At 42.6% G+C, this 16673-nt stretch overlaps 3 protein-coding genes across 6 annotated transcripts in view; 2 read left to right on the top strand and 1 right to left on the bottom strand.

Moving 5' to 3' along the window:
* Nucleotides 1–101: 101 nt before the first annotated feature.
* tinf2 (TERF1 (TRF1)-interacting nuclear factor 2) lies at nucleotides 102–4841 on the top strand. The gene is made up of 10 exons (XM_034856576.1): nucleotides 102–527; nucleotides 876–1078; nucleotides 1163–1270; nucleotides 1572–1667; nucleotides 1782–1892; nucleotides 2105–2228; nucleotides 2339–3182; nucleotides 3624–3682; nucleotides 3797–3876; nucleotides 4326–4841. The coding sequence occupies exons 1-10, from the start codon at nucleotides 494–496 to the stop codon at nucleotides 4443–4445; spliced, it is 1779 nt and encodes a 592-aa protein (XP_034712467.1). The 5' UTR covers nucleotides 102–493; the 3' UTR covers nucleotides 4446–4841.
* Nucleotides 4842–5071: 230 nt separating this feature from the next.
* dhrs4 (dehydrogenase/reductase (SDR family) member 4) lies at nucleotides 5072–9593 on the bottom strand. 2 transcript variants are annotated; one of them, XM_034856578.1, is made up of 9 exons: nucleotides 9435–9593; nucleotides 8055–8172; nucleotides 7042–7219; nucleotides 6794–6895; nucleotides 6581–6651; nucleotides 6432–6483; nucleotides 5714–5848; nucleotides 5542–5597; nucleotides 5072–5457 (listed from the first exon to the last, which is right to left on the bottom strand). In XM_034856578.1, exons 2-9 carry the CDS (start codon nucleotides 8165–8167, stop codon nucleotides 5343–5345), a joined length of 822 nt encoding a protein of 273 aa, XP_034712469.1. In that variant the 5' UTR covers nucleotides 8168–8172; nucleotides 9435–9593; the 3' UTR covers nucleotides 5072–5342. The 2 variants fall into 2 exon arrangements, with proteins under 2 accessions (XP_034712469.1, XP_034712468.1); XM_034856577.1 differs by lacking the exon at nucleotides 9435–9593 and adding an exon at nucleotides 8392–8658 and having other exon boundaries at nucleotides 8055–8170.
* The window catches only part of efs (embryonal Fyn-associated substrate), a 20451-nt gene continuing 13329 nt past the window's right edge, over nucleotides 9552–16673 (top strand). The window contains exons 1-7 of one of the 3 annotated variants that reach the window (XR_004654547.1): nucleotides 9552–9752; nucleotides 10510–11829; nucleotides 12061–12195; nucleotides 13071–14006; nucleotides 14254–14325; nucleotides 15792–16049; nucleotides 16225–16615. Coding sequence is in view for 2 of the 3 variants with exons in the window: in XM_034856573.1 (XP_034712464.1) it covers nucleotides 9741–9752; nucleotides 10510–11829; nucleotides 12061–12195; nucleotides 13071–14006; nucleotides 14254–14325; nucleotides 15792–16049; nucleotides 16225–16410 (2919 nt within the window). In the remaining variant the exon portion in view is untranslated. Of the gene's footprint in view, nucleotides 9753–10509; nucleotides 11830–12060; nucleotides 12196–13070; nucleotides 14007–14253; nucleotides 14326–14449; nucleotides 14585–15791; nucleotides 16050–16224; nucleotides 16626–16673 lie in introns of those variants that run through there. The other 2 variants (XM_034856573.1, XM_034856574.1) reach the window with 2 other exon arrangements.

Here is a 16673-nt window from a genome sequence, read left to right on the forward strand (position 1 = left end):
TTGGTTCATAATTCATGTTAATACGCGCCTCAAATTCTCTGCCACGTCATATCCTGTAAACATCTTTGGGTGCGCTTGTTTACATATTTCATATTTTGCGCTTGGGCGGAGTGCCTCGTTCGAACCATTGCAAGTGCGTGAAGCACCGCTCAACCGGTACGCCCAAGTGAAGATGTGAGAAGATTAAATGGTGCAGTGAAGGCGGGAGGATGTGATGCCGAAGTTTTGATAGAAGTGTTGCTAGCTTTGTTTTCAAACGGTTAAACAACAACAGCGGTTCTGAGGTGTAACGATAGTTAAATTCAGGAAATACCGGAGTTAGTAAACATAACCTCGGAAACATTTCCTAAACAACTTTGAATTGATAAACTAGTTAGTTCCTCCTCAGCTTTGAAGTGTACTCGGGGAGTAATGTGTCAAAGTTGCTAAGCTAACCTCAGTGTCTTAACGAGAGCTTGTGGTCACTGAGTAGCTGACTGACGGATTCAGTAGAATGGCAAACGTTAGAAGTAAACGAATTGAAGATGGTAAGTGTTAATTGCTGGGATAACCTTAAAACTGGATGTAAAACAATTTTTGTCAGTAATGTAGCTAGTGATCAAGGTTTAACGTTACATTAATTAAAGTAGTAACTTAGGTTGTTGTTGTAAGTGACTGTCAGTGTAACGTCATGCCACATCCTCGGCCCAGCAGACACAGCTCGGTAGATCTGATGGTAGACTCCTGCTTTACTATCACATAAATAAAGAGTATATGCACAGCTTCACCAGGGTGCATGACATCTTTGCACAATATTTGTCAAAAACATATCAGAGCCGGCGAATATATATCCATTATCTCATTTGTTTTTCCGCCATGCTTTGTCTGCTGCATAGATACCAGCCTTCCCTTTGCTGCTCTCCAGCTGCTGGCCCCGCCTGTGCGCCTGGTGTCTGCGGCCCTCTGGAAAGTGATGAAGCAGAGGGATGTGATGCAGTATGGGGTTGTGGAGGAATTCGTGACATCAGCCTGCGAGACTGTCCCAGGGCTGCTCACTGTGAGACACCAGGGCAAGCTGGCACTGGGGCTCAGAGGACGTGTGAGATTTTGACATCCAAGTCTCTTTCATTCTATTATTTCCTGTCTTGACTGCACGGTTCATCAACCTTATCTTTCTCTTCAGTTAATCTTGGAGCTGTGCTTTACACAGCTGGATGAAAAAGTGATTATGCCACACCTGGAAAGGATCCGTGCTCCTGCTGCTCTGTCAGCCTCCTCTGCTTCTACTATGGTAAATTACATTTGATGTTCCTAATCCCACAACAAATTGCATTGCCATTTGTTTCACTGTGAACACTTTGTAGGTTTTTATTCCAAAGAAAAACTGCATCTTCTTTATGGTATTTGGGCTTGTTGCTTCAGTAGACAATTTAAGCATTTGCAAACCTTAATTGTAATGTAAAAGATAACTTGACAATATTAATAAAATAAAAAATAATACCGCCAAATGAGTGGTGTATTGTCAGTATAATATATTTGATATTCTGTCACTCATGGAAGTCATTTTTTGTTGTTGCTATTTTGTCTCCTAGAGGAGGGATGTGAAGATCATGAGAACAGTCGAGGGTTTCCATTCTCTGGTTCATACTCTGCTAAAAGACCCAACAGAGAGGGAACACTTCTTCAAGGTGAATCCCTCTACTAGTTGCAACCATATAGAAGCATCAAGTGATCTCAATCTATCGTGATGATTTCTCAGTGGATGTGTGTAGGAATGTAAGGGCCATTCTCTCTTCTCATAGGAGGAGTTTCCCGTGGATTATGGTACAAAGTTTGACCTGGAACTAGAGAAACTGCTCTGGGAGTTTTTGATTCGAGTGGACCAGTTGCTCCCAGTTCCAAGCCTAGCTCAGGTAGTTTTTAAGAACAGCTTCCCTTGTTTTGTCACAAATTGCACCTTATTTACAGCTATCAAGACTGTTTCATAAAGCTCTTGTTAGTTGTAAGTTTTAGTCTGCAAGAACACATTATGAAAAATAAGTCTTTAATTTGCAGTGGATGAAGGACGTTTTTTTCTTTTTTTATATAAAAGAGCTACCTATATCTATTATTAATTTGTCTTCAGACTGTGTCTTGGCTCAGTAATGCCCCCCCTGTCCTGGAGGAGTGTGCGCGGGCAGCCACCCAACCCCAGCTCCTGAAGATATTACTTGAACATGAAACCTGTCTAGGTCACCTGGAGAATGCAGGTAGAACTCGATAGTTTTCTTACCTTTGCTTAGCTTCTTAGCTAGAATGACAGTAACAGTCATCGTAGATTTCTAATAATTGTCATTATCCACATGTTTGTTTTTTACAGCATCCCTCCCTCCAAACATGGGAGACTCCATCCTGGCTTCACTTTCTCTGCCACCGTCTGGAAGAATACCTTCAAATCCTCCAACAGGATCCAAAACGTCTGGTGTGGACCAGGCCGCTGGTACACAGACAAGAGACAACGCTCCATTTATTACACCGGTTATTGGACTAATATCAAATGAAGATGTACCATTTATGATCAGAACACTGAAAGGTGGTGAGGCAGCCAGTTCAAAAGATGCAACAAACGAGCACTTGCACCCAACAGAGAGCTTGAAATTCACTGTGGGTAAACGGAGGCAAAAAGTCAAAAATGATGGAGCGGAGGAGGAGAGGAGCTTCTCAGAAAGAAGCAGTGGAATGAAACGCAAGCAACCTGACCATGGAGAAAAAGAATCCGATGAGGATGGAGAAGTGTTAGGCACTACCAGAACTGGGAAAAAGAGGATAAACAGCAGTTTGAGAAATGGAGCAAGCATGCTCAGGCAGGATAGAGGTGACCAGAGGACAAACGAGAGTGAAGAAGACGAAGCTCTAAGAAACGAGGAGCATAACAGAGCAGCCCTTGAAACCTGTATGACCCGGCTCGGTATCAAAACCCTGCATCTGTCTGATGACCCTTCCCTCTGCCCCCTTTTGGTCTCTTGTCTGAGCAACCAACCCAGAGTTATTATTGAAAAGCTGTCTCTGACTCCTGCTAGAGCTCATATGACCGACGGAGGAGGAAAATCCTTGTATAAGAAACGGCAGAATCAAAGGAAGAAGGCTCTGGGTAAAGCTCCAACACATAAAGGCAACCAACCTCAAAATCCTGGTTTGGATGTTCCTGGCCTGGACAATAAAGAGTAAGAGACATGTGAAGACACAGTGCACATGGAGGAAAGTACAGACATTTTAAATTGACCTTTCAGGAACCCACAGAGGCAAAATGTTTTACTGTTGAGAAAATAGTTTACTCTGGCATTGTAGACCATTGTTTTAACCCTCCATATACAATAAAATACTATTTAGTACAATGTTTCCAGTTTCATTTTATTTTTCTCTCTCTGTGAGAAATTAGCCATTTAAATGTGTATAGTTGTTTTTTCCGAGCTGGAGGTCATATAAAAAGAAACTTATTTATGATTTAACAGCATTTAACAGTTTCCTGGTTGATTTTAGACTTAAATTATAAATGGTTTTAGCAGCACCACTTAGTTAAAGATTTCCCCTAACAGCTATATAAACCTACTTTAATTACGAAAAAGGATTTGACGTAATGGATTAATTATGTTTCTTCTTGACAGGAATTATCCTGTATCACCAAGTATAAGCAGCTCTCCCTTTCAGCAACGGGGTAACGCAGGTGATTTTACAAATCATGTCAATTGAAAGCAAGGAATTTAAAAGAAAAGATTTAGCACACAAAAGAAATTCGCTGCTCAGGCTTAAGTTTAACTATGATTTCTGTTGTGTTTAGCGGCGTCGGCCCTGCCAAGAGACAGTGAAGACTACGTAGCGGATTCTGAGGATGAGGCGACAAAGAACTTCAAAGGCAGGGTATGTACTCAAACATGCATACATACAAACATAAGAAAATGGTTCCCACAGGCTTTGAAAGTGTGTCCAATTACACAAGGCATGCCTTAAATATTTTAATTATTTTAAATTTGTATAAAAAAAAAGAAATCTGGCATTGGAATTAATCCTAAAGAATTATCTGTTGTGGAGATGATTTCTTTTTTTTTTTTTCTTTCAATGCAACATGATTGCAGGTTAATGAAAAGATATTGTGACTACATTGTGTATTTTCAAACACTTCACATTAAAGCTTTCGGAATTCCCTGAACAAGACACTTGACAATGTATGTTTTTTTTTATCTGGCTGTTACATAGGTAAAGCAGTACAATATTTCAAACTTTTAAACTGCCACAAAAACTGCAGTACATTTTAAATACTGATAACTTTCTTCTGTCATCGGTGTTGTGACTGACTGTGTCTCCCTCAGCTGTTTATGAAGCGCTACTACAAGACCAGACACGGCACTTATGTTCCCACTCTGAGGGAGTACTGGAAGCCTGGGATGACACGGCGGGAATTAACGTCTGCTGGCAGCAGGCGCAGATAAGGAAATGGATTTTTTCACGTTGTCAAGTTTGGTGTTGGGAAACTATCGGCAGAAAGATGCCAGAAAAGACAAAAATAATATGGAATGCCGGCGACTGTGGATGATGGACATTCATTTTTGTTATCTTTCTCTATAGATTTGATTTCATTGTAGCTGAATAAGATTTGATCTTGAATCATTGGTTTGTCATCATGGAAAACAAGCCATGAAATGGCATCATCACTGGGTTTATGGGTTTATGATTATGGGCAACTTTGTGTTGTTTTAAATTGTTACTTTACAGTCTGCTTGTAAATAAAGACCAGAAAATATCTGGATTATCTGTGACAATTGTTACTTTTATAAACATTTGTAAACCACACTATGTAATATGCTCAGTTAATAAATTTAAATTAAAAATGTGGCACTTTGTACATGATTTTGTGTGTCTTTGGGTCACATTGGTGGACTGCCTGTTTGATACATAGATAAACGATGAAGCATGGTCTTGAACTGCTCCTGACATGCAATTAAAGCAACATGTGATACAGTGATAAGTGAATCATTTTAAAACCCATCAAAAACTGGGCTCTTCAATCACATGCACAGTATATTAAAGTACTTAAACATCCACCAGGAGCAGTTGGTGAAGAAGTGAAAATCCATGAAAACCCTCCCATTTATTTAGAAATTACATGAAATCTTATCACATAGACTGTGAGGATGAAAAGAGTTGTCACAGAGCAGAAATCTTGCACGGACGTTCACCCAGGAAATCAATAATTGATTGAAGAATTTCACATTCCTCAGTATCCTGGCTTATATCGGCGAATTATAGCTCTCATTCTAAGGTTTACTAATGAATACATATCTACACAGGAACACACAATTAAGTGCAAATTTGTTGCCACTGGAGATTCACAGTCGACAGCCTATCCCTCCAGTCACTGTGATGGTCTCTCCAGTGATGTAGGAAGCCTCCTCCGAGCACAAGAAGGCAATCACCCCACCCACTTCCTCTGGCTCTCCGACTCTAAAGGGAACGATGAAATATGGTTTTCATGCGTGCATGGTACAACATATTAACGACAAACTTCCATGTGAGCATGAGCTGTACCTTTTAATGCTGAGCTGCCTTTTAAACTCGTCCATGATGTCTTCATTTCCCCATAACTGCAACAAAACAGTGGTGTGTTGTAGAGAGTACAACATTTACAAAGAGTAAATTAAAGAAAACTACCAAGTTTTGAGCGTGTTATACAAAGAGGACAGTATGTTTTTCTCCTCACCGCAGAGCTGAAGCGGGTCTTGATGACTCCAGGGGCCACACAGTTGACTCTTATGTTACTGTGGGCCAGCTCAGGAGCCAGCACCCGGGTCAGACCCAGCAGGGCTGTCTTACTCACACTGTAAGGACCCAGGGCCTGCAGAGACAGACAGTGTCCATAACATACACATGCGCACTGGAACTACAACTTATGTAATGGCTCTATGGGATGTCTGTAGTACCTACTATATATCTTAAAGCGCTCAAATTATGCTTTTTGGCTTTTTCCCTTTCCTTTTCTATCTCCAACAGAAAACACTGTTCACAAACTGCGCCAAACAGCTCTACTGTAGTCCAGCCTTTACTACCGTGAGAAACGAGTGTCACTCTGTAACACACGTTATAATGCTTGCCTAGCTGCTAGGGTGGCACACCCTCATACTCTGCTTCTGACTGGCTAGTAGTCCTTAAGGTATTGCGCATGTGCAACTCCCAACAAAGATAGAAGAGAAGTGTGATGCCTTACTCTGTAGCTAAAACAGAGAGCTCACCACAGGGTGAAAAGAGGAGCTGCAGCAATGTCCAGTACAACAAAAATATGGTGTTTTTTGAAAATTAAACCATTCAAACCTATTCTGATACACCCTCTAAATACAAGGATGAATTGTATGAAAGTATGAAAATGAGCATAATTTGAGCACTTTAATACAAATAGGTTTGTTGCGTTTGTACACACTGACCTGCATTGGTTGGTATCCAGCCACAGATGACACAAATACTACATTCCCCCCTCTAAAGAGAAAAATAGAGCATTTCTGTTAATTAAATGTACAGTGAAGAGTTGTGTAGTCTTATTTTTGTTTGGATTATCTTTTAGTTTAACACTCACCCCCTCTTCTCCATATGGGGCACCACCAACTTTGTCATGAGGAAGGCCGATTTCACATTTACAGACAGGATCTAGAAAGAAATGTTGACACTATCCCATTAATTTTACTGTACTAAAATAAATGAAAGGAGGAAGAAGAATCATTGTTCAGAGACAGGAGTCTCATTCAAAGACTTTGTCTGTTAATTCCACGGTTTAAATAGCTGTGTGTACCTTGTCCCAGACGTCCTCTGTGGACTCCATGATGTTTCCAAAGAAGGGGTTAACTGCTGCGTTGGATACCAGGATATCAATGCCTCCACACTGATCCAGAGTCTACTCCAAACGCAGAATGAGACTATTACTGAGCTTATGAGTCTAATTAATCAACGACAAGCTGATAATTATTGGTGTGCAGCCATGTTAACCAAACTTGTAGATGCAGTTGTTTGAGAACCATGTAACTGTGGTTGATAGAATACCATTTGAACCAGTTTTTCTCTTTCGTCTCCTTTGCCAACATTACAGGTGGTCCCGGTCACTTGGATGCTCTGGCTCTGCAGCAGTGCCACAGCCTTGTCCACGTTGGCCTGCCGCCGGCTGCTGACCACCACATGGGCTCCTCTCTTTCCCAGAGCCTGAGCTGCAGCTAAACCAATTCTGAGGAGGAGAAGAAAATCAGTAAGGGATCCAATCTGTAACAAATGCTATTGCCATCAATATAGTTACATAATGTTATTATGAGATTAATGTTTTACATCATTTCAGATGCCATCCTTTGAGATTTCAAGATTCAACATTCAATGTTTTATGGTCATTTCAATGTACTTAAACGGAATTTGCTTTAGAGAGCTCACATAAATTAAAACATGAAGCTTAGAACATAACATGGTCGTACTAAAGACATAAAACAAGTGGTAAAAATGCTAAATGATCCTAGTCAAATAATACAAATGTAAATAAATAAATCCAATGTTCCCATAGGGATGCTATCAGCATCATATGATGTGTTGAACTGTGTACATACCATTTAGGGTGGCTGTGCTTGTTCTAATATTTTTTAGCCATTTTAAAGATTTGTAAAAATGGTGTCCCTTTATGTAGTCTAGAGGTGTACATTTCAAGGTTAGGTAGACCATGAGATACAGTTTGATGCACCACTTTGCTCAGCCTTTTCCTGTCTTGACCTGGGGTGTTGCAGTCACAGTTCAGTTATTACAAAGGTGAGGATGCTCTCAATACCAACTTAATCAAATATGCATCATTCATTTCTTTAACTAGAGAAGCTTTTCAGCTTTCCTACACAGAAAGGTCTTTCTTCATAGGATCCCAAACTATTATAGATTACATTGTCAAGTGAAATGTTTAATGTTATATTTCATTCGTTATCACTACTTTATCAGGGCAGCTAACTTTTGCCATTTTCTTAGTAACTGTTCTGTGTATTTTAGTATAGCAGTATAGGCAAAACAGGAAATCTTTGTGGAATTCTTACCCATCTGTAGAGGCAGTGACTATGGCTACCTTTCCAGCGAGGCTACTTTGAGACATTCTCCTTTGGCCAGCAACAGGATTTGTCCTAATGCACCTGAATACACTCCTCAACATCACCTGTGAACAGAGAATGGTATCTAGGGTAGAGGTCACCTGGACTCTGAGAGCAGTGGTGCACAAGCTGAATACTGAGAGATATAAGTACACGGTGAATGTTGAAATCGGTAGGCAGACTCAGACAACTCAGTTCAAGTGTATAGCCTACTTTTACACCTTTGGCTACATTGTATAAGGAAACAAATGCAAATATGCAAATGTAATCAAGAGCATTATCTTACCCTGCAGTTCATGCAATATTGAACAGGAAGTTGTACAGTGAAAAAATTTCCTCTCAAAGTCTAGCCTGGACCTTAGACTACTGACGATTCATGTCACTGCAGTCAGTGTTTTCCGGGTAAAAAACTTGCTGTCAAAATAAAAGCCTCCGGGAAGCAGCCCAACAAGATTGGTTGCCGTTTAGATAGTTGTACAGCCAAGTTTGTCAAACAAATCATGCATTTATTTACTATACTATATTGTCCAGTGGTAGTCGAAGCGTGGGCACACATTTTTGGTTTTCTCAGTTTGCAGCTTGGTTATATGCTTATGATTAACGGCCAAATTCAGACGTCCCTAAACGCAACCCGCAAAACAAGCCAATCACACAGGCGTTGTGTTCAGGGCTGCGGTTCCCTTCGCGACTTCACAGATGTTGGATTGGTCTAAAGCCCACAGCTGACGCTCAAGCATGCTATTTAGATCTGTGGACTGCTCTGAGGAGGCGGAGATCTTTTTGTTGTCATAGCCGAAGATTGAACGCTGATGGCCTCAGATTTTCACGCCTGAAAAGAAGTGATTTTACGTACCATCGAATGTGACGCCGATGCTAGCTAAGTTTAAAGGCGATAAGAAAAAAAAAGCAACGTAAGTATTTTTTAAAGATGGGCGCTAACGTTTGCTGGCAAACAGGTCGACTTTAGCGGTTTAACCCGGCGGTACCATTGTTGTTTTGAACTGAACTTTAGTGTTAGCAGCAAGCGGCGATGAAGACAGCCAACGTTAACATAGCCAACATCTGCGTTAGCTAGCTAACGTTAGGCCGCGGCAACATAGCTTGCGGTATTCTAATTAGCTAACGTTACTGTTCAAATGAATTGTTATTTGAACACGAATAGCCATGGATAACTATAGAATATACATTTTATTAGCAAGCGCACACCGCTTATTTATCTACGACGTTAAGCTAACGTTAGCTTTCGCTTAGCGGGTTACATTCAATCTAACTTTACGTTATTGGGCGTGGAAAAGGATAGACAGGTGTTGCCGCTGCCTGCCTACCTCATTCATTTCACGTGTGCCTTGCAACGTTATAAGTTGAGGCTAACTAACGTTAACAGGGTCGGTGTGTTATGAATGTGTCGTGAACAAAGCGTTTAAAGCCTTTCTGCATTGACTGCAGAGACCTTATGAAGGCGGAGACGACGAGGCGCCCAGGCTTTGAGATGTGTCCTGCCCAGACTCAATTAACCTTCTGTACCGAGTCTCTCTGGCGACCAACGCATGCATGAGAACACCGCTGATCTAGATGGACGACCCCGACTGACCTACTGGAGTTATTCTCTGAGACATAACTGTTAACTTAGAAACAATGTCTGTCTCTGTGAGTACAGTTTTGTCTCTTTTGTTTGTATGAATTTGCATGCACCTTATGTGATTGTATCATAAATGTGATCACTAGAAAAAAATACATAATCTACTGGGAATGTTTTTACCTTTTGTGTCGTATCTATATATTTTATCAGGATCCTTATTGCCTCCATTACTGTTTTTAAGGGGGTCCCACATGGCTCAACGGAGCCTAGTTGTCCCCAGGGGGTTGGTTTAGAAAATGAAAGGGGTCCTGACTCTCTGGCTTTGGGTTGGCAATTAAATCCTAAACAGCAAGGGACAGATGTGCCTCTTGTCCCCTCCCCCTTCCTCTCATCTGCTCATTACCATTAGGCCCTTATGTCCATTTGATCATTGATCCTCCCTGACTGCCCCTTTCTTTTCTTTCTCCCTTCCTTTATGATTATTAACACAGCTGTAAATTTATAGTTTGTCATGATGCAAGTTTTTATATTTTAATTTTTTTGTGTTCACTAATCCTCTTCGTGTACTTCTTTCTCTCACACTGACATTTTACGAGATCTTCCCTATTCACTCTCCATTCAATAGCCCTCAACAATCAAACCTTTTATAATCCTGACTTGGATTGACCATGTCAATATACTTGTTTGTTTGTGGTATGCAGATGTAAGACACTCTCTTGGGTGAATTTAGGATGTCGATTAAGTGTGTGGGTGTGTTTGTGTGTGTGTTTGTTTCTAAATGGAAAAGTCTGTGTTAATGACTTTTAAGCTTGTCCTATTTCTCAGACTGTATTGGCAAAGGCCCTGTTCGACAACACGGCAGAGAGCCCGGAGGAGCTGGCTTTCCGGAAGGGTGACATACTGATGGTTCTTGAACAGGAACAGGGTGGCGGGCCAGGGTGGTGGCTCTGCTCCCTGCATGGCAGACAGGGCATTGTCCCTGCCAACCGCCTTCGACTCCTTCAGACTGCCCCACCCCCAGGCTCAGACCCCCGTCGGGGTCCCGTTGAGGACTCTGTCTACTTGTCGCCGGTTCCTCCACTGGCCCGGACTGCTGTCGGCAGTAGCGCAGAAGACATAGATGGAGTGTATCGCTCCCCGCCAGGCGTGGGTGAGGGACGAGGAGCTGCCTCAAGGCCCGGGGAGCTACGGAGAGTCGAGTGTGGGCGCCCACGCTCACACTCCAGCTCTGGCACTCGGCCTAGACCTGACTGGGATTTAGGAGTGGCAGGGCGTCCACGCTCACCCTCTCTGAGAGGACGAAGCACAGAAATGACAGGAACACTTTATCAGACTCCAGTAAGTCCCATGCCCTTAGCAGCTCAGCATACCAGACAGCCAGGGGCTCTCATGACTTCAGAGTCAGTGTACCTCGCCCCCACCGGAGTTCCAAGGGCAGCTGATGAACCAGAGGACACTACATATCTAGTCCCTAGAGAAACACTAACAGGACACTCTGAAGACTGTTACTTGGTGCCCAAAGGTACACCACTTGCAGGTGACAGTGTTTACCAATCCCCAACAGGAGGAGTTGCGGGCACTGCTGTCTGCTCTGATGGCCCTAGTGGAACACTCTGTACCCCACCTTCGAAAGTGAGCCAAGACACACCTGGAATGTACCAAACACCTACCCCTGTGGGAGCAAGCCTTCACAGGACTTCAGCCACGGCTTTGGCCCACCAGCATCCATCTCAGTTATCACTAGTCCAAGCATCTCCCAGACCTCTGCTCAAGGGAGTTTCACCCAAACCGGCTGTTGCCAAGGGCAAACCAGGCCTGGCCTGTAACCGTGGGTCTCCTTTGCTGATCCGAGCAGGGCAGGGCAGGGTTCCTGGATCACCAAACTTTACCCGCAAACCTCGTCCACCAGCACCTCCAGTGAGGGGAGTGACCAGGAAAGATGCCACGCAATCATCAGCTAATTCTAACAGTGTCCCCAAACCCAATGCTCAGGTCACTTCTGCAAGCCTGCAGCAAGAAGAGGACAAACAGAGGGGACTTCCTACGAGTAAGGAGGAAAGGATAAATAATGGCCTGGAGAAAAGTAATAACATGCTGAACAAAAAAGTAGAAATTTGGGATTACTCAGATGGTGTGGATGACCAGGTATGTAATGGCTACTTCAACTATCACACTGTTGAAAGTTATTTATTTTAAATTTTATTGTCATGTTGTAGGTTGATTCATATTGTAATTGCTCCAAAACTGTATTTTGTCTTTGGGAGGCTTTGAGTGTAGTGAGTTTTACATGTTGTTTTCACGTTTGAAAATTCACAAAATTTGATCGACCAAGACCTGCAATCATAATTTGGTCTTGTGCTAACATTGTCTTGGTAGGTGTATGATACCCCTCCCAGAGGCAGGTGGCAATGTCCAGTCCCATCTTCCCTTGGTGATGATGATGATGATGCTGATGATGGCATCTATGACACCCCTCGCAGCGGCCCACCACAAGCTGATTCAGAGACCGAGGTAAAGATAATCCCTACAGAGTCACAGATAGACCTGTGTTAATAGTACCCGTTTTCTCAGATGTGTTTAATCTCCTCTTAACTTTACGATTTAGATCAAGTTTTGGAGCTTAAATGTCTATTTACATAACAACTGTTATGCCTATAATTTGCTCTTGTTTTCGGACAGTCAAATAACAATCCTTATGAATGTTATAATTGACCAAGATAATGCTGGGAACTGCTAAACTGCTGAATGAAATTCATGTCTGTACAAGTGAAGGGATTCACCAGCATGAGATGCCTATCAAATACCCTGTCACCGTTTCTTCCCACATTCCACCATCAGCCTGTCTCCCTGCCCCCCTTCAAGCCGAGGCCACACCTGTCTCTTTCTGTTGGGGGAGCCTGTCTATCCAGTCCAAATGCTGCTGCTATTTTCTCTCAGTCACACCCATTTGTCATGGCCACACCACCAGCACCCTGCCCCCAGTGCTCTCCTATTTAATGTTAGTTAAATATGTCTGCCAGCTGTTGGAATCTTTTTTCCTCTTTGCCTGGAATTACTGTATGTGGACTCATTGCTTTTACATTTAGCTGATTTTAAGAGGACAAATGTGTCTCTGTCCACCTTTTGGTGGTTGTGGCAACCCTTTGACATAATGTGGATATCATGTGTTTTTACTTTAACCAGTTCAGTCTGATCATCCATGCACAAGCCAGGTTTAAAAGTTGTCTAAAGTCTTCAAAACTCACAAAAAACATCTTACAAATTCTGTGTGCCCACAGTATTACAGTATTGTGGATGCATCATGGTTCCCTTATTGACAAATAATCATAACATCAACAACACGCATCATTTCAAAACATTTCCTCTGTGTTATCCCCCACCTGTAGGTTTATGATGTCCCCACCATCACTCTGAATTTGTCCACGTCAGATGTCAAGCCTGACGAAGTTGATGACGATGTATACAGTGTTCCTACACTTCCAGGTTTACCTCTGGGCCCGGGGGAGTCCACCAACAGCCTCTCTGGTGATGATGTTGGACAGGTCTATCGTGTCCCTGGACCTGAGAAACGAGCCTGCAGTGGAGGTCATAACCGAGACTCTTCTGAGCATGACTGTGGCATCTATGACATGCCTGCATTGACTGCGGAAATCCTCCCTCACTCTTTGTCATCCTCCTCCACCTCTACTCGCCGTCTCTCTGTTTCTAGTAATGGTTCAGGTGACGTGCAATGGAGAGCCACACTTTCCAGCCTTGTGCACTCGGTGCTTAACACAGCCTCCAGCTCGGCCTCCGCTCTGTCGTCACGGGACCTGGCCACCTCGTTGGCTGAAATCCTGTCGACCTGGAAAGCCAGTCATTCAGATGATCCTCCACCGCCTCTTCAGCAGGCATGGGCTCGTCTATCTGACCTCCTTCCGGCGTTATCCGCTATTGGCAATGCTCCTCCATCAGAAGGGCTGTTGACGCTAGTTCAGCGCTCCCTAGAAGAAAGTGCCCTCCTCTTGCAGGCTCAGGGCCGACCACGTTTGCCTTCCCAAGATTCCCTGTCCCGCAGGCCATTGCCTGCGCTCCCAGTGCCTGATGGGAAGTCCTCAGGAGGTGGGATGGGCTCACGTAAAGGTAGCTGGATCCAAGAGAGGCCCCTGCCACCAACCCCTCAGCCTGCCTTTCCCTTGCCTCCCACTCTGTCGACTGTGACACTTACAGTGGGCCCCATTGATGGAGAAGATGACCCTAGCAATGAGTATGCTGGGATCGGCTTGACCCCCATACCTGCCCCTGTACCTACTGGAGACAGTGTTGGATATGTCAAGCTGCAGGTCAGTTTTCATGAGGTTAATTTGTTAAACATCTGCATTTCTGTCATGCCACTATTACTATTACCTTCACATGTTTTATAGACATATACCTGCATTCTTTTCTGTTTTTGAAGTTTTCTCTGTGCTTCAATACATCTGTACAATTGCTGGTAACTATTTATACATGTCATGAGTGCACATGTAGTTGTATGGTAACAATACAATCAAACATTGTGAACTGTTGCCTGATCTCTCTGTTCCACTCTAGGGTAAACCTGAGCCACTTCCAGATGTCCTGGGTGAGAACGGGCACATACAGACTATCACCGCAGAGCCAACGGTGCGTCTCCATCTCTGTTATTTTAACACAATCCTTAGCTCTTCATTTCTTAGCAGTTTTTGTTGAACAGAAATGCACAGCAAGTCCACACAGATAAGTCATTGATTCACTCTGTGTTCCCCAGTGCGCGCTGTTTACTAATGAACACTGTGACTCTTTAATCCAGCTTGATGCAGCTTTTCAGCTCCTGATGTGGTCCTAATTCCTCTTCAGTATACACGTATGATGACTACTCAATGCCACCCAAACAATTTAAACCTGTTGATGTCTGTCTCATTAATCTCTCCATTAATCCATTATGCATGGAGATTGAGAGAATGTTAAAGCTTTCCTTTCTTTTTCTAAGAATCCAACATCAAGGCCTACAGTTGGAGACTTGTACAGCATGCAATCCAAATTTACAATCATGCATTGTCTTCTGTTATCTCTTTAGTCAGTTTTTTCTTCTATTGCTTGAGACGAAGGTCATATTGTCTTATCACTCAGTCTGCATTTTCTCTAGTCGTGGCTAGATTCCTTGGTTACGCCATAGACCACCAACAAGAGGTCATTTGTAAAACATGACAATCTTGCCTCACATAGAATGGAGGCTGCAGGACAACAAGTAACAGAAAAGCACAGTCATTCTTTCAATAGTGCCACTTGCTGACGCACCATGTATGTATGTATGTATGTATGTGTGTGTTTTTGTCTGACTTTCTCCGGCTTTTAAGTTTGGTGTCAGGCTCACTCAATCTTATTTAAAAGAGTGCTCACGTCCTGTATTCCATTAATACAGTTATACACCATCAATCAGAGGTCTGCATATGTTTGTTTACATTAGGAAGTCAGATAAATGGTTGCTTAAGATTAGAGCTGTTACTAATGATTATTTTTTTGTCATGGATTCATGTCGATGTTTTTTGATAAATCATTTGGGTCATAAGATCAGGTCAGAAAATAGAAAATATAATTACTGCTGTAATTATAAAAATGTTATGACATATCTTGTGTTGTCCACCCAACAGTCCATAACTCAAAAATCTTCAGTTTACAATCATATTTGACAAAGAAAAGTATCAATTTCCTCACATTCAAAAAGATAGAAGCAGAACATGTTTGGCTTTTTTGCTTACATTGTTTAGTTTTTTTCCATTATCAAATTAGGCCGATCAACGAAAATGAATTGGGTGTCAGTTAATCGACTTATTGTTACAACTATGCTAAAGAGTAATTAAAATGTAATGCAATTATCTTGTGTGCAGTATAGCAAAATGGCTTAAAGCTTTAATTTCATCTGTGGTTATCATTATTATTATTATTATTATTATTATTATTATTGGTAATAGGTGGTAATTATTGGACGTATCCAAGCTGTGACAAGGATTCAAAAGGCAAAACTTGTCAAAACTCCACTTAGCCATCCAATTTCTCAGATTTTGTCATCTCTTAAAACGTGACTTTCTTTATTGCTCTTCCTTGTACAGTTGACCCCATCCCCTCCACTCCCTGTGTCTCTCTCCCTGGAGGACTCGGAGCTGCTGTCCTTTTACTCGTCTCAAAGCCTCGCTCACCTCTCCTGCCTGGCAGACGCCATCGATGTGCTCTTCAGCAGCGTGCAGGGAAACCAGCCTCCCCGCATCTTCGTCGCTAGAGGAAAGAGTCTCATCGTGACGGCCCACAAACTGGTGTTTATAGGGGACACACTCTCCCGCCTTCTCACCTCGGGCGACCTCCGGGGCAAGGTATGTAGAAAGAAACCCTACGCAGAGTTTGTTTTCATGATATTCATGTGAAATCATAAGAAACAGTATGTTGAGGAATAAAAGTACAAATTGAACTTGCTTTTGTCTTAATGGACAATAAAAAACAACAAAGTGTATCAAAAATAATTGTTTTTATTTCTTTGCTCTCCTTCAGATCACAACCTCAGGGGGACGACTCTGCCAGGCCTTGAAGTCAGTTGTTGTGGCAACAAAGGGCGCTGCACAAAACTACCCTTCAGTATCTGCTACCCAGGAGATGGTGGACCGTGTCGCTGAGCTCTCCCAGCAAGCAGCTGGCTTCTCCACTCTGCTCCAGCGCCTGGCAGAAATATCCTCATGATATTTCATATCATTTGCGTAAAAACTATGTTTACACTACACATTTTCTCTCTTTGAAATGCCTTATTTGTTGTTGTTACTCCTTCATTACCTTTTGTTTGAATGGGATTGAAGCGAGCAAAGTTGAATCCTGGAACACACGTTTAGCCTCGCTGCAGCTGCTACAAAGCTGAGTTTTGACGGTTGGTTCTGTCCTCCAAGTGTGTGTGTGTGTGTGTGTGTGTGTGTGTGTGTGTGTGTGTGTGTGTGTGTGTGTGTGTGTGT

This window comes from Etheostoma cragini, chromosome 19, assembly GCF_013103735.1.
Source record: "Etheostoma cragini isolate CJK2018 chromosome 19, CSU_Ecrag_1.0, whole genome shotgun sequence".
In the NCBI taxonomy this organism is placed as follows: Eukaryota; Metazoa; Chordata; class Actinopteri; order Perciformes; family Percidae; genus Etheostoma; species Etheostoma cragini.

Excerpts from the sequence above, each read along its gene's own strand:
- tinf2 (XM_034856576.1), top strand. The coding sequence starts at position 494 with ATGGCAAACGTTAGAAGTAAACGAATTGAAGATG. Across the intron at positions 528-875 it reads AAGTAAACGAATTGAAGATG|ATACCAGCCTTCCCTTTGCT; the intron begins GTAAGTGTTAAT and ends TCTGCTGCATAG. Across the intron at positions 2,229-2,338 it reads AGGTCACCTGGAGAATGCAG|CATCCCTCCCTCCAAACATG; the intron begins GTAGAACTCGAT and ends TGTTTTTTACAG.
- dhrs4 (XM_034856577.1), bottom strand. Across the intron at positions 6,652-6,793 it reads CAGAGGACGTCTGGGACAAG|ATCCTGTCTGTAAATGTGAA; the intron begins GTACACACAGCT and ends ATTTCTTTCTAG. Across the intron at positions 5,598-5,713 it reads AGACCCGCTTCAGCTCTGCG|TTATGGGGAAATGAAGACAT; the intron begins GTGAGGAGAAAA and ends GTTTTGTTGCAG.